The sequence below is a fragment of the Nycticebus coucang genome, chromosome 17 (assembly GCF_027406575.1).
Source record: "Nycticebus coucang isolate mNycCou1 chromosome 17, mNycCou1.pri, whole genome shotgun sequence".
NCBI classification, from domain to species: Eukaryota; Metazoa; Chordata; class Mammalia; order Primates; family Lorisidae; genus Nycticebus; species Nycticebus coucang.
The window spans coordinates 81,301,609-81,314,450 of NC_069796.1; the positions used below are offsets into that span (position 1 = coordinate 81,301,609).

Sequence of the window (12,842 nt, forward strand, 5' to 3'; positions counted from 1 at the left end):
GAGCTCAAGACTTAGAGGTTGCTATGAGTTATGATGCCATGGCACTGTACCAACGGCAACAAACTGAGATTCTGTTTCAAAAAAAAAAAAAATGGGGTTAAAGCCCTTAACATAGTGGTAATTAAGGTTTTGAAATTTTTTAAAATTATTATTTGTTTCATTACAGGGACCACTGCAATAGGATTTTGTAGTGTGTGTGGGGGGGGGGGATTGGTCTCAGTTTCCAGAAAATAAGTTTTAATGGTTGTTGGTCTTGTTTTTATTTTGTTTTGTTTTAATTTCTTTATTCTATGTAGGACTTCTTTTCACATCCTGTCTTATTCTGTTTGATTTTCTTCTAAAAGCTTTTTCCATTAGTAATGAACTCTTTTCCTTAAGATGACTTCTAAGAAAACCATACTTCTTTCCTCTTCCTTGAGATACAGATCACTACGAAGATTCTGTAAAAGGAGATTTTCCTTACTTATGAGATGTTCTTCTGTATTTCATTTCATGTACCCAGAAACTGGAGTTTAGTTAATTTTAGAAGTCAAGAAACTAAAGAAATTAGACATTATATTCCTTTTTAGAAATTTGGATATATTAAATAGTGCTAGACCCAAAGGGAAAAAATGGCTGCTTTCTCTATTTGAAGACTCAATTTAAACCTGCGTGTGTGTTTGTGTTCTTAAGATTTATTCACCGTGACAAGAAAAAGATATGCACTGGAGTTTACACCAAGCCATTTACACATTCTCAACCTATAATGCTATTATACAAAAAAATAAAATAAGAGTTTTCAGTGCAGTTATGTCAATTGGAAGTGAAACTTTGGTGAGGGATATTTTAATACAGAAAGAGCAAGTATGTTAGGTATCTATTTTTAGGTATGTTAGCTATGTGATTGTCCTATATAAATTCTATGGAATCATGAATTCTTTTTTGTTCTTCTAATACATATTCCTTATTAAACTGTGTTCTGATGAACCCTTAGGCCCATTTATCATTTTACCATTTTTTGTTTGTTTGGAGTAAAATAGAGGGCTTTTGTACATGTTTAAAGCATTTAAATACAACATTTTGTAGTTCTTTGAATGAAAACAGGGATGTAGATAGTAATGTGCATTTTTCAAAAGTTTTCCATGGCCTGAGTTAGAACGTGACCCTGTCTCTAAAAAATAGCTGGGTGAGGTAGTCCCTGCCTCTCAGGAGGCTGAGGCAAGAGAAATGCTTGAGGCCAAGATCTGAGGTTTCTGTGAGCTATTACACCACGGGAGCGACAAAACTGTCTCAAAAAAAAAGTTTTCCATGCCTTTTTCTTTTCCCCTCATTGGTAAAATAGGATTTTATTAGGAATGCAGAAGGAGTAAAAAGTAATAGAGATTCTGGCCTGGGGAAGACCCAACTGGGAAATCTCCCTAGGTTCTTAGTCTATGGGTACATTTTACACACCTTTACTAATTTAATGAGGATATTAACAAATGAATGAATGCAGTCCCTCCCCTGGGGCAAGGTTTTTGGGTTTTAGCCACTTTTGTCTCAGGGTAGGGATTAGGGTGAATGCTCAAGCTGCTTTGTTCTTGACCTTACTAGGGCCCAGAGGGTGTGGTTTGGAAAAGCAGCCTGTTTGTGCCTATAGACTGGGGTCTGATTTCTGAACTTACCAGGGCCTAGAGAATGGGGGGATTCCTGTCCAACCCTGAGTAGGGGAATCCTGTGTCAATCCCCCCTCTTTGAATAGAAGCTCTAACTGCCATTAGGGGGAAAGAAGTGCTGATTGCTCCCTACTGTTAAGAGGTTCCTCCAAGAAGGGCAATCTAGGGTTCACGGTAAATGGAAATCTGCGTTGATTCCTCTAGCTTGGGGCAAAATGTCAGGATATTTTCTTCCTGAAATTGCCTAGGCCTAGGAAGAAGCTGGGGTCCCTGGTCCAGCCTTTGAATAGGAGAGCCCTGTATCAATAGAAAGGGCCAATTAGGGTTTCTCTGGAGGGAGGGAGAGCTGGGGGTCCGCAACAGTATCAGGTCTTAGACTGGAACCCTTTTTACTGCTTGTGGCCTGATGACACCATTTCTGGAAGATACAAATCTGATTAGCACGTCATCTGACAGCCAAAGTTTGCCTTTTGAATTTAAAATCCAGTCAGGTCATGAGAAGTTTAAGTAATTAGGTCTCTTCCCAAAGTTAGCTTATTTGCCTCTGGAGTTAAGAGGGCTACAGCTGCTAAAACCTATAGACAGAGTGGCCATCCCTTGGCCATGGTGTCAATTTCTTTTTTTTTTTTTTTGAGACAAGAGTCTCATTTTATTGCACTCAGTAGAGTGCTGTGGCGTTTCAGCTCACAGCAACCTCCAACTCCTGAGCTTAGGCAATTCTCTTGTCTTAGCCTCTGGAGTAGCTGGGACAACACACACCCACTACAATGTTGGCCTGGCTATTTTTGTTCCAGTTTGACCGGGCTCGGGTTTGAACCCATCCCCCTTGGTGTATGGGGCCGACACCCTTCCCACTGAGCAACAGGTGCCGCCCTCTTTGTGTCAGTTTCTTTACCAAGCTAGGCTACAGGTTGTAAAACTGAACCCTGGTATTGGGTTAAGACTCCCAGGGCAATTCCAGTCAGCTCTGTAACATACAGATTGTTATCTGGTAGGAACACTTAAAGCAGGAGCTTATAAAAGAGCATTTTACAACTGTTGGAATGCCTTGTCTGCCTGCCTCTGGTTCCACTTTTAGAGTGACTAGGTACTCTTTGAGTACTTTTTGTTTTGTTTTGTTTAGAGACAAGAGTCTCACTTTATCACCCTTGGTGGAGTGCCATGGCGTCACACAGCTCACAGTTTGGTCTCCAACTCCTGGGCTTAGGCAATTAAATTCTCTTGCCTCAGTCTCCTGAGCAGCTGGGACTACAGGCGCCCACCACAATGCCCGGCTATTTTTTTGTAGCAGTTTGACTGGGGCTGGGTTTGAACCCACCACCCTCAGTGTATGGGACCAGCAGCCTACCCACTGAGCCACGGCACCACCCCACTTTTTGAGTATTTTTAATTAAACAATAGGCTGGGCATGGTGGCTCAAGCCTGTAATCCTAGCTCTCTGGGTGCTGAGGCAGTTGGATTGCCTGAGCTCAGGAGTTTGAGAACAAACTGAACTAGAGCCAGACCCTGTTTCTAAAAATAGCTGAGTATTGTGGCAGGCACCTGTGGTCCCAGCTACTTGAGAGGCTGAGGCAATAGAATCACTTAAGCCCAAGAGTTTGAGGTTGCTGTGAGCTTTGAATTTAACAGCACTCTACTGAAGCTGACAAAGTAAGACTGTCAACTGAGTAAAGCAATATTTTTCATAAGATAAATGTATGATTTTTAAAACTTGGTATTTATAAAAGATCCATGCATAGTGCAAGACAGATCAGTGAACTTCAATGGAATAGTAGGAACAGTTAATGACAGATTCGGTTTCTCCATTACAACTAAACTGTTAAAATACTCGTTTCTGACTATTTTTGAGAGACTTCAGTTTCTTCATTCATGTAAACCAAATAAATTTGCAATAAGTACAATTTAAAATATTTGTAAAATGTTAAAAAAACAATGCCTGTAGCGTAAGCTACTTACATGACTGAGACAGGAATTTCATTCACTTGAGCCCAGGAGTTTGTGTCAGCAGTGAGCTATGATCGTGCCACATATACCCCAGCCTCACTGATGCATGAGACCTCATCTCTAAAAATGTTTTTCAAATAAAGAAAAAAAGAAAAGTAAAACAATGGAGTCTTTAAATTTCTCTTAATCCTGAAGAATTAGAGTTATTTGTTCATTGAACTGTTAATTTATGTTAACATTATAGATTTTTATTATTGGCAATGAATAAATACATATTTAAAAAAATTTTAAATTTCCTTTTGGCAAATATATCCTGCATAAACAAAAGCTCTTCAGATTTCACTATGATTTGCAAGAGTATAAACCAGAAACTGAAAAGTTCAAGAATTGCTGGTTCCATTAGACAGCTCCTGTGCTTAGCAGGTAGGGCATTGGCTACATACAATCAGTAGGCTGTGGGTTCGAACCTGGCCCAGCCCAGCTAAAACAACAGTGACAACAACAACAACAACAAAAACTGCTGGGCGTTGTGGCGGGCAACGCAGCTATTTGGGAGGCTAAGACAAGAGAATCACTTAAGCCCAAGTGTTTGAGGTTGCTGTCACCTTTGACAGCACGGCATTCTACCCAGGGCAACAGCTTGAAACTGTCTCAAAAAAAAAAAAAAGAAAGATTATTCTGCTTTTAGAAGATGGAGAAAGAATAGTCTTAGGACTTTTGGGGGGATGGGGGGGCTTGCGTAGGGGAGAAAGAGAACTGATAAGGACGTTATCAAGAGTATTAAGATAAAGCCAGGTATGGTGGCTCATACTTACAATCCTAGCACTCTGGGAGGCCAAGGTAGGAGGATTTCTTGAACTCAAGAGTTTGAGGTTGCTGTGAGCGAGGCTGACACCACAGCCTTCTAGCCTGGGCAGCAGAGTGAGTCTGTGTCCAAAAAAAAAAAAAGTATTACGATAACAACATACTAAATTGCTAAAATGAATGAAATGAAGTTCTGGAATTCAGCAATATTTAAAATTTATTTCGGGCGGTGCCTGTGGCTCCATGAGTAGGGTGCCGGCCCCATATACTGAGGGTGGTGGGTTTGAACCTGGCCCCAGCCGAACTGCAACAAAAAAACAGCCAGGCATTGTGGTGGGTGCCTGTAGTCCCAGCTACTGAGAAGGCTGAGGCAAAGGAATTGCCTAAGCCAAGGAGCTGGAGGTTGCTGTGAGCTGTGATGCACTCTACTGAGGGCGACAAAATGGAGACTCTGTCTCTAAATAAATAAATAAAATTTATTTTATCTTGATTTCCCTCTTTTATTAAATGTCACTTCCATCTTTTGGTTTGTTTTCATTTTTTATGTAGCTTTATTGTCCTGTCTTCCTATCTTTCCCTTTCTCTTCTATATCTCTCCTTACTGCCACTAGACAAACCCTATTGCCTACCTTCTGTCCTTCTACCCAGAATAGTCCTATTTATTTTTTTCCCTCATACTTTTTTTTTTTTGACAACTTCCAGAGAATTTCTTTATTGAAACTATCAACTTTTACCATGAAATTTTATATACATGATAGAAAATGGGAGACACATGCCAATTAAATACCAGGAAAAAATACTTTAATAGTGTTGTTATATAGTGTATTGGCTAATTCCAGTGGATCCTCATCTTTTACTGCTGACATTATCTCCAGTATTTGAATTATATGGCAGGGCTCATTTCTGTCTTTTGAACAGTGCCCATTTTTCCATTTCTTTTTGGTAGGAAACGAAGTTTTTACATATTTTGATCCAGCATGTATACTTTTGACACCACACCAAGGTGCATCTGTCTCAATCGTTAATTTTTCACTAGGTATTGACTTCAAAACTTTCAAATTAGCCTTAGTTTTCAAAGAGCATCCGTTAAACCCTATATAAAGATCCAAGTCAATCAAAGCTGCTGCTGCTTCCTTGGTGCCATCAAATGAATGTACCACTCCCCCTACACACCTATCTCTGTTTCTTTTCATTATGTCCAAAAATTCAGCATGTGAGTTTCGACAGTGAAGAAACATTGGTAATTTTGTTTGTTCTGACAGTTCAAACTGTTTTTCAAAGTATTTGAGCTGAGTATCTTTGGGAAAAAACTGTAGTCGGTCAAAATCAAGTCCACATTCTCCTATTGCCACAACTTTCCCTTTGTAGTTTTCAGCAAGATTTAGCAATTCCATTAAGTAAAGATCCAGGTTATTCTTTTCAAATTCACCACATCTTGTAGGATGACATCCGACTGTACTGAAAAACATATCATTTGTCTGTGCCAAATGCAGTGCATCTTTATTGTCTTGTAGACTTCCACCAGTAATCATAAACTTTCTAACGCCAATCTGGACAGCTCTCCCTATTACATCCTGTAAGTCATCTTAATAAAAGAAACATTTACCTGGATGCTTTTGAACCTCCCTATAAATTCCTCTGAACATAGGATCTGTCAAGTTGATACCAATATCGCTAAACTTGAAGCGAGTCATGACCGCAGACGCAGGGCCTCCCCGACGGAACCCTCATACTTTATCTCATGTTACATTTTAGTGTTCTGTGAAAAATTGAAGTGCTTGCCACTGTTAATCCCCTAATTTCTGACATTTGGCCCTTATTCTCTAGGTGTTTTTCCATCCAAGTTTCATGTTACATCCTTCTTTGGAGGCCTTATTCAAATGCTTTTCTATACATGAAGTACTTCTCATGTATTTTAAATGCCATTTTAATGAAGTAAGATTTTTCTCCTAAAACTATGTACACAGACTGATAGCAACCCAGCTGTGCTTTAGCAGGTAGCTAAGCATAGATAGTAATCTTGTAGAACAAACTTAATCTGCCACTGTGTCAGTTGAATTTATGTGACTTTGTACCACTCTTAATGTCCCATTATAAGATTATTTGATTCATCCACAAAGTGCACAGAAATAGTTAAGAGTTGCTTTTTTTTTTTGTAGAGACAGAGTCTCACTTTATGGCCCTCGGTAGAGTGCCATGGCATCACACAGCAACCTCCAACTCCTGGGCTTAAGCGATTCTCTTGCCTCAGACTCCTGAGGAGCTGGGACTACAGGCGCCCGCCACAATGCCCAGCTATTTTTTGGATGCAGTTCAGCCGGGGCTGGGTTCGAACCCGCCACCCTCGGTATATGGGGCCGGTGCCTTACTGACTGAGCCACAGGCGCCGTCCCCTAGTTAAGAGTTTCAAACTGTATAGTGTTCTTCAGCTTTGGTTTTTAGTGGTAGACATTTTTTCCAAATGAAATCTCACTCAATCTGAGCTCAACTATACAATACAGATAAAAGGTGAGCTTTTCCAATTGAAATAGGAGTCATATCTTAAGTACACACCCTGAAACACAGAAAATAATAAAACTCTACCTCTTAAAAGCCTGCTCTAGGACGGGGTCTATGGCTCAGTGCATAGGGCAGCGGCCCCATATATGGAAGGTGGCAGTTCAAACTCAGCCCTGGCCAAACTGCAACAAAAAATAGCCAGGCGTTGTGGCAAGTGCCTGTAATCCCAGCTACTCGGGAGGCTGAGGCAAAAGAATCGCCTAAGCCCAGGAGTTGGAAGTTGCTATGAGCTGTGATGCCACAGCTCTCTACCAGGGGCCATAAAGTAACACTCTGTCTCTTAAGGAAAAAAAATAAAAGCCTGTTCTAGAGAATTATTGTAAAGGGGCAAAAATTATATGGGGGGAAAATGTATGTGAAAATTGTCACACCTGTATGTTTGTAATAGAATTTTAAGTGCTAAAAGAAGTTTAGTGATAAGATGAACTTGGATATATACTTTGCTAAGGTTTTGTTGCTCAGTGACTCTAGCATGTTTGAAGCATGCTCGTTTCTGGCAGAAGATAAGGCGTATGTTATATTCCTTATATGCATCTTACCTGAAATTTTTTCTAATATCTACAACAATTATGGTGTCAGCTATATAAATTATGAGTCACTTTGTGCAAAGAATTTTTAAGAAGTAAAAATTTATTGTCGCTGTAATCTATAATTAACTCAAACTTACTCTCAAGAGTTTGTATAGGGAGGGGAGATTACAGTGAAATTTTGGTAACAAACCAAAGCCAAGTTGCAAATAATACAGTTGTTACAGAAATCTTTTTTTTTGCAGTTTTTGGCCAGGGCTGGGTTTGACCCGCCACCCCCGGCACATGGGGCCAGCGCCCTACTCCATTGAGCCACAGGCACTGCCCTGTTACAGATATCTTGAAATATCATTTGTAATAATTACTACTACTAGATTTTTCATTTATGCCTTACAAGGAAACATGTAACTGTACTTTTCTTGTTTTGTTCTGACATTTCATTAAATTTTCATGTAATAGGCTCTGTGCTCATAGCTCAGCAATTAGGGCGCTAGCCACATACACCGAGGTTGGTGGGTTTGAAGGGTCTGCTAAACAACAAGGATAGCTGCAACAACAACAAATAGGCGGGCATTGTGACAGGCGCCTGTAGTCTCAGCTACGTAGAGGCTGAGGCAAGAGAATCAATTGCTTGACACCAAGAGTTTGAGGTTGCTGTGAGCTGTGATGCCATGGCGGCACTCTACCGGGGGCTGCAAAGTAAGACTCTGTCTCAAAAAAAATTTTGTTTTCATATAGTAGATGTGCTTTTTTTTTTTTTTTTTTTTAAATTAAATCATAACTGTGTGTATTTATGCAATCATGGGGCACCAAGTAGATGTGCTTTTTATCTTATATGTGTATGAAGTATATTTATTTATAGATAGTATTCGGGATAGGACCTTTAATGTCAAACACTTTGCTTCAGGTGTAGAATTACATAAATAGAAAAGTGCTTTATCATAATAATATTTTTCTTTTTGTCAGCAAAATAAAATTGTAAACCTTTCTTGCTAAAATTGGAAAGTTCTGAAAAGTTAGTAATTTATAAGCGAGAAGGAACTAAACATATGGAAAAGACTATGTGTTTATGTATAACACTACTAGGTGATTTATTAGGTAGGCAGGTCCTCGGACAGATGTGATTATTGTTCATTGTAGAACACAGCTCAGTATTGAGGAAATTATATCTCAGCAAGGAAAGTAAATTCATACAGTGTTAGAAGTGGCATTCCAGGGCGGCGCCTGTGGCTCAGTCGGTCGGGCGCTGGCCCCATATACCAAGGTTGGCGGGTTCAAACCCGGCCCCGGCTGAACTGCAACCAAAAAACAGCCGGGCGTTGTGGCGGGCGCCTGTAGTCCCAGCTACTCCGGAGGCTGAGGCAAGAGAATCGCTTAAGCCCAGGAGTTGGAGGTTGCTGTGAGCTGTGTGAGGCCACGGCACTCTACCGAGGGCCATAAAGTGAGACTCTGTCTCTACAAAAAAAAAAAGTGGAATTCCAAGCTACATGTGATACTAGTTAACGTTTGTGCCCTTTTTACATGTACTCTGGTCATTGGGTATCGTTAATTTGTTGTTTAGTATGTTGTAAAGGAAAATGCATATATGTATATAGATGTATAGATGTACACATACCCGACTTCATTATTGTTTTACTTATGATCTTATCCCATTAACTTAATTTTGCCAGTAAGATAATCATTTATTAATTGTGAATCTAACAAATCTTGGGGTTGGGGGTGGTTTGGGGAATATTGGAGAGGGCTTAGTCTTGCCCAAAAGTCTTTCTCAATAACTAAATTATTAAGCCCTTTGCTGGGAGATAAATAATTGGTTAGGAGCTGACTAAAAGCTGTTTCTACTGGGTTCATATATGTAGCCTTGTGGTTTGATTGCCAGATGTTTTGATTCCACAGGAGGCAGCCTTCTTTGCTGTGATTCTTGCCCTGCTGCTTTTCATCGTGAATGTCTGAACATTGATATCCCTGAAGGAAACTGGTATTGCAATGATTGTAAGGCAGGCAAAAAGCCGCACTACAGGGAGATTGTCTGGGTAAAAGTTGGACGATATAGGTAAGTGTGAAGGAGAATGGCACTCATTTCTTTCACCATCCTGTTTCTTGGGAACTGTCAAAGTGTTTATTTTTTATTTAGTACTCTTCATGATTATGCATGGTACATCTTCCTTTACTGATTTTTCTTTATAATAGCCTCAAAATCTAATTTTCTTTGTAATCATAGGAATAATGTTCTCTGTATGAAATTCACAAATAGAAACAAATCCCTAATCTCACAAAAAAGATACATTCTTAATATTTCAGCATATTTATTTGTAGACAGGCCAAATTACCACCACCACCCCCAAATAATTGTCCTTACAGTTTATACTCAGTTTGGCATAAGTTCTTTGTAAAAATTTTTTTTTTTTTTTTTTGTAGAGACAGAATCTCACTTTATCACCCTCGGTAGAGTTTCATGGTGTCACAGCTCACCGCAACCTCCAACTCCTGGGCTTAGGTGATACTCTTGCCTTAGCCTCCCAAGTAGCTGGGATTACAGGCATCCACCACAATGCCTGGCTATTTTTTGTTGCAGTTTGGCCTGGGCCAGGTTCGAACCACTACCCTTGGTATATGGGGCTGGCGCCCTACCCACTGAGCCACAGGCGCCGCCCCACTCTATTCACTTTTATGCACTGAGATTCATCATAATTAATACAATACTCTGGTTCATTCATTGTTCACTGTTCTCTCATGCTCCTTTATATAGTCTCATGATGTTTTGTGCTTCATTTATCCATTTTCCTGTTAGGACTATGACCATTTTGTTAGTTTCATATACACACACACACACACACACACACAAGGGGATTCTCTAGGTTAAAAAGATTCTCTCATTCTCTAAAGTTAAAAAGATAGGTATGGACTTCCAGCTCTAATAGTTAATGCCACTTGCCTCCCTTTGTTTCTTGGTACCATTTTTCAATATTCCTAGTAATTTTCAGTACTCCTAGTAGTTCAGCAAGTGTAATTATTGAAAGTTTCCTTTTTAAAAACCAAATTGCAGGGCGGCACCTGTGGCTCAGTTGGTAAGGCACCAGCCCCATATACCGAGGGTGGCGGGTTCAAATCCGGCCCCGGCTGAACTGCAACCAAAAAATAGCTGGGCGTTGTAGCGGGCGCCTGTTGTCCCAGATGCTTGGGAGGCTGAGGCAAGAGAATTGCTTAAGCCCAGGAGTTGGAGATTGCTGTGAGCTGTGTGATGCCACGGCACTCTACCCAGGGCCATAAAGTGAAACTCTGTCTCTACAAAAAAAAAAAAAAAACCAAATTGCAGGCCAGGCACGCTGGCTCATACCTGTAATCCTAGCACTCTGGGAGGCCAAGATGGGTGGATTGCTTGAGCTCTCAAGATTAAGACTAGCCTGAGCAAAAGCAAAACTCCATCTCTACTTAAAAAAAAAAAAAAGAAAAGAAAGAAAAACTTAGGGAAGAAGATTGCTTGAGCCCAAGTTGGAGATTGTTGTGAGCTGTCTTGCCATGGCACTCTACCCAGGGCAAGAGCTTGAGACTTCATCTCAAAACAAAAATAAATAAAACTGTATTTCATTATATTGTGTACCACAGACACCGCTGTTGTTCCCTTGATTTCAAGTTTTTTATTCTTAAAAGACGTAATGCTTCAGTGAACATTATAGTCATAAATCTTTGTTCATTTCTCTGATTATTTGCTTTTAATACATTCCTTGAAGTAGAATAATTGAGTCTAAGGGAGTGTGTGCTTGTACAGTGGCATGGGCAGGAGTTTCCATGCTTCCAGCACACATTACTTATTGTTCTCTGATAAGTTGTACAAATGTCCTAGGATGGACTTTAGAATGGACAGACATTTCTATTCCTTATATAGGTTATTTTTATTGTGCCTTGAAGCTTTTTGGAGATTTCTTCCCTTTTTTTCACCTCTTCCAGGTGGTGGCCAGCTGAGATTTGCCATCCTCGAGCTATTCCTTCCAACATCGATAAGATGAAACACGATGTGGGCGAGTTCCCTGTCCTTTTCTTTGGATCTAATGACTATCTGTGGACTCACCAGGCCCGAGTCTTCCCTTACATGGAGGGGGATGTGAGCAGTAAAGATAAGATGGGCAAAGGAGTAGATGGGACATACAAAAAAGGTAATTTTGTCCTTTTTTGTTTCTCAGACCAACAACAACCTCTGTTTCCTGAGTATCTGCTCTATGTGAAAATTGACATATGTTCCATTTAGCAGCTCTATTTTGTCCTCTCGGGGCATTATGTGGCTGTAGGTACTGTATTTTGCAGGAAAGTTGACCCACACATAACTTTTTTTTCTCTTCCAGTTTTTGGCCAGAGGCCAGGGTTGAACCTGCCACCTCTAGTATACATGGGGCCGGAGCCCTACTCCTTTGAGGCATAGGTGCTGCCAACTAAAAAATATTTTTTAATCTAACCTATCCTTAATTGGAATTTGTTTGAGGGAGGTTTTTGAGTTTTTTTTTCTCATCACGTAATAGAGTGCTGGAATTATTTTATAGAAGTAACAATATAGTTTGCTAGGCAAAGGCTTACATCTCTAGCAAAGCCATGTTTGCTCCAAGAAATTTACTTTCGGTTTCTTCATTTTTTCTTTTTCTTTCTTTCTTTCTTTTTTTTTTTTTTCTGTTTTGGTTTATTGGGAAGAAATAAAATTCAGCAATTACAGAGCAAAGTAGTGAAGATCATAGTACAAATGCTATAAGAGAAATTTTTGTAAGCTGATCTAACAGTGAAGCCATTTGGTGATATGAGAGAGTATTCCTTGTCTCAGCAGGACTAGTTTTACCATTTACAAGTTGGCTGAATCAGCTTTGAGCCCTCAGTGTTTTCTTAAAATTTATTGACTAGAGTTTGCTCTTGAACATTCAGTAGGATAATAAAAGTGAACCTGGGTATAATTGGTATCCCCTCTGTGATAATTACTTTTCCTTTTGCTGGCTCTTGAAAGGCAACATATCTGTTGCTGTTTACATATATTCAGACAGTGGTTCTCAACCTTCCTAATGCCATGATTGATTTTTTTTTTTTTAAGAGACAGAATCTCACTCTTAGGTAGAGTGGCATGGCGTCACATAGCTCACAGCAACCTCCAGCTCCTGGGCTTAGGCGATTCTCTTGCTTTCAGCCTCCCGAGTAGCTGGGACTACAGGCGCCTGCCACAACGCCTGGCTATTTTTCTGCTGTGGTTTGGCTGGGGCCAGGTTTGAACCCGCCCAGTATATGGGAACGACACCCTACTCACTGAGCCACAGGCGCCGCCCAATGCTATCTATGACTTTTTTTTTTCTCTTTTCTTTTTTTTTGAGACAGAGCCTCAAGCTGTTGTCCTGGGTAGAGT

The 12,842-nt window shown here is 40.1% G+C and overlaps 1 protein-coding gene and 1 pseudogene across 9 annotated transcripts in view; one reads left to right on the plus strand and one right to left on the minus strand.

Annotated features, from left to right (window-relative positions):
• Positions 1-12,842, plus strand: part of NSD1 (nuclear receptor binding SET domain protein 1) — a 209,858-nt gene that overhangs the window by 166,586 nt on the left and 30,430 nt on the right. For all 8 annotated transcript variants that reach the window (XM_053566376.1, XM_053566378.1, XM_053566381.1 and 5 more), the window contains 2 exons: positions 9,365-9,521; positions 11,417-11,622. In XM_053566376.1, coding sequence (XP_053422351.1) covers positions 9,365-9,521; positions 11,417-11,622 — 363 coding nt within the window. The remainder of the gene's footprint in view (positions 1-9,364; positions 9,522-11,416; positions 11,623-12,842) is intronic.
• LOC128568647 (deoxyribonuclease TATDN1-like) lies at positions 5,082-6,171 on the minus strand (annotated as a pseudogene). The gene has a single exon (XR_008375187.1). The product of XR_008375187.1 is annotated as a deoxyribonuclease TATDN1-like (transcript).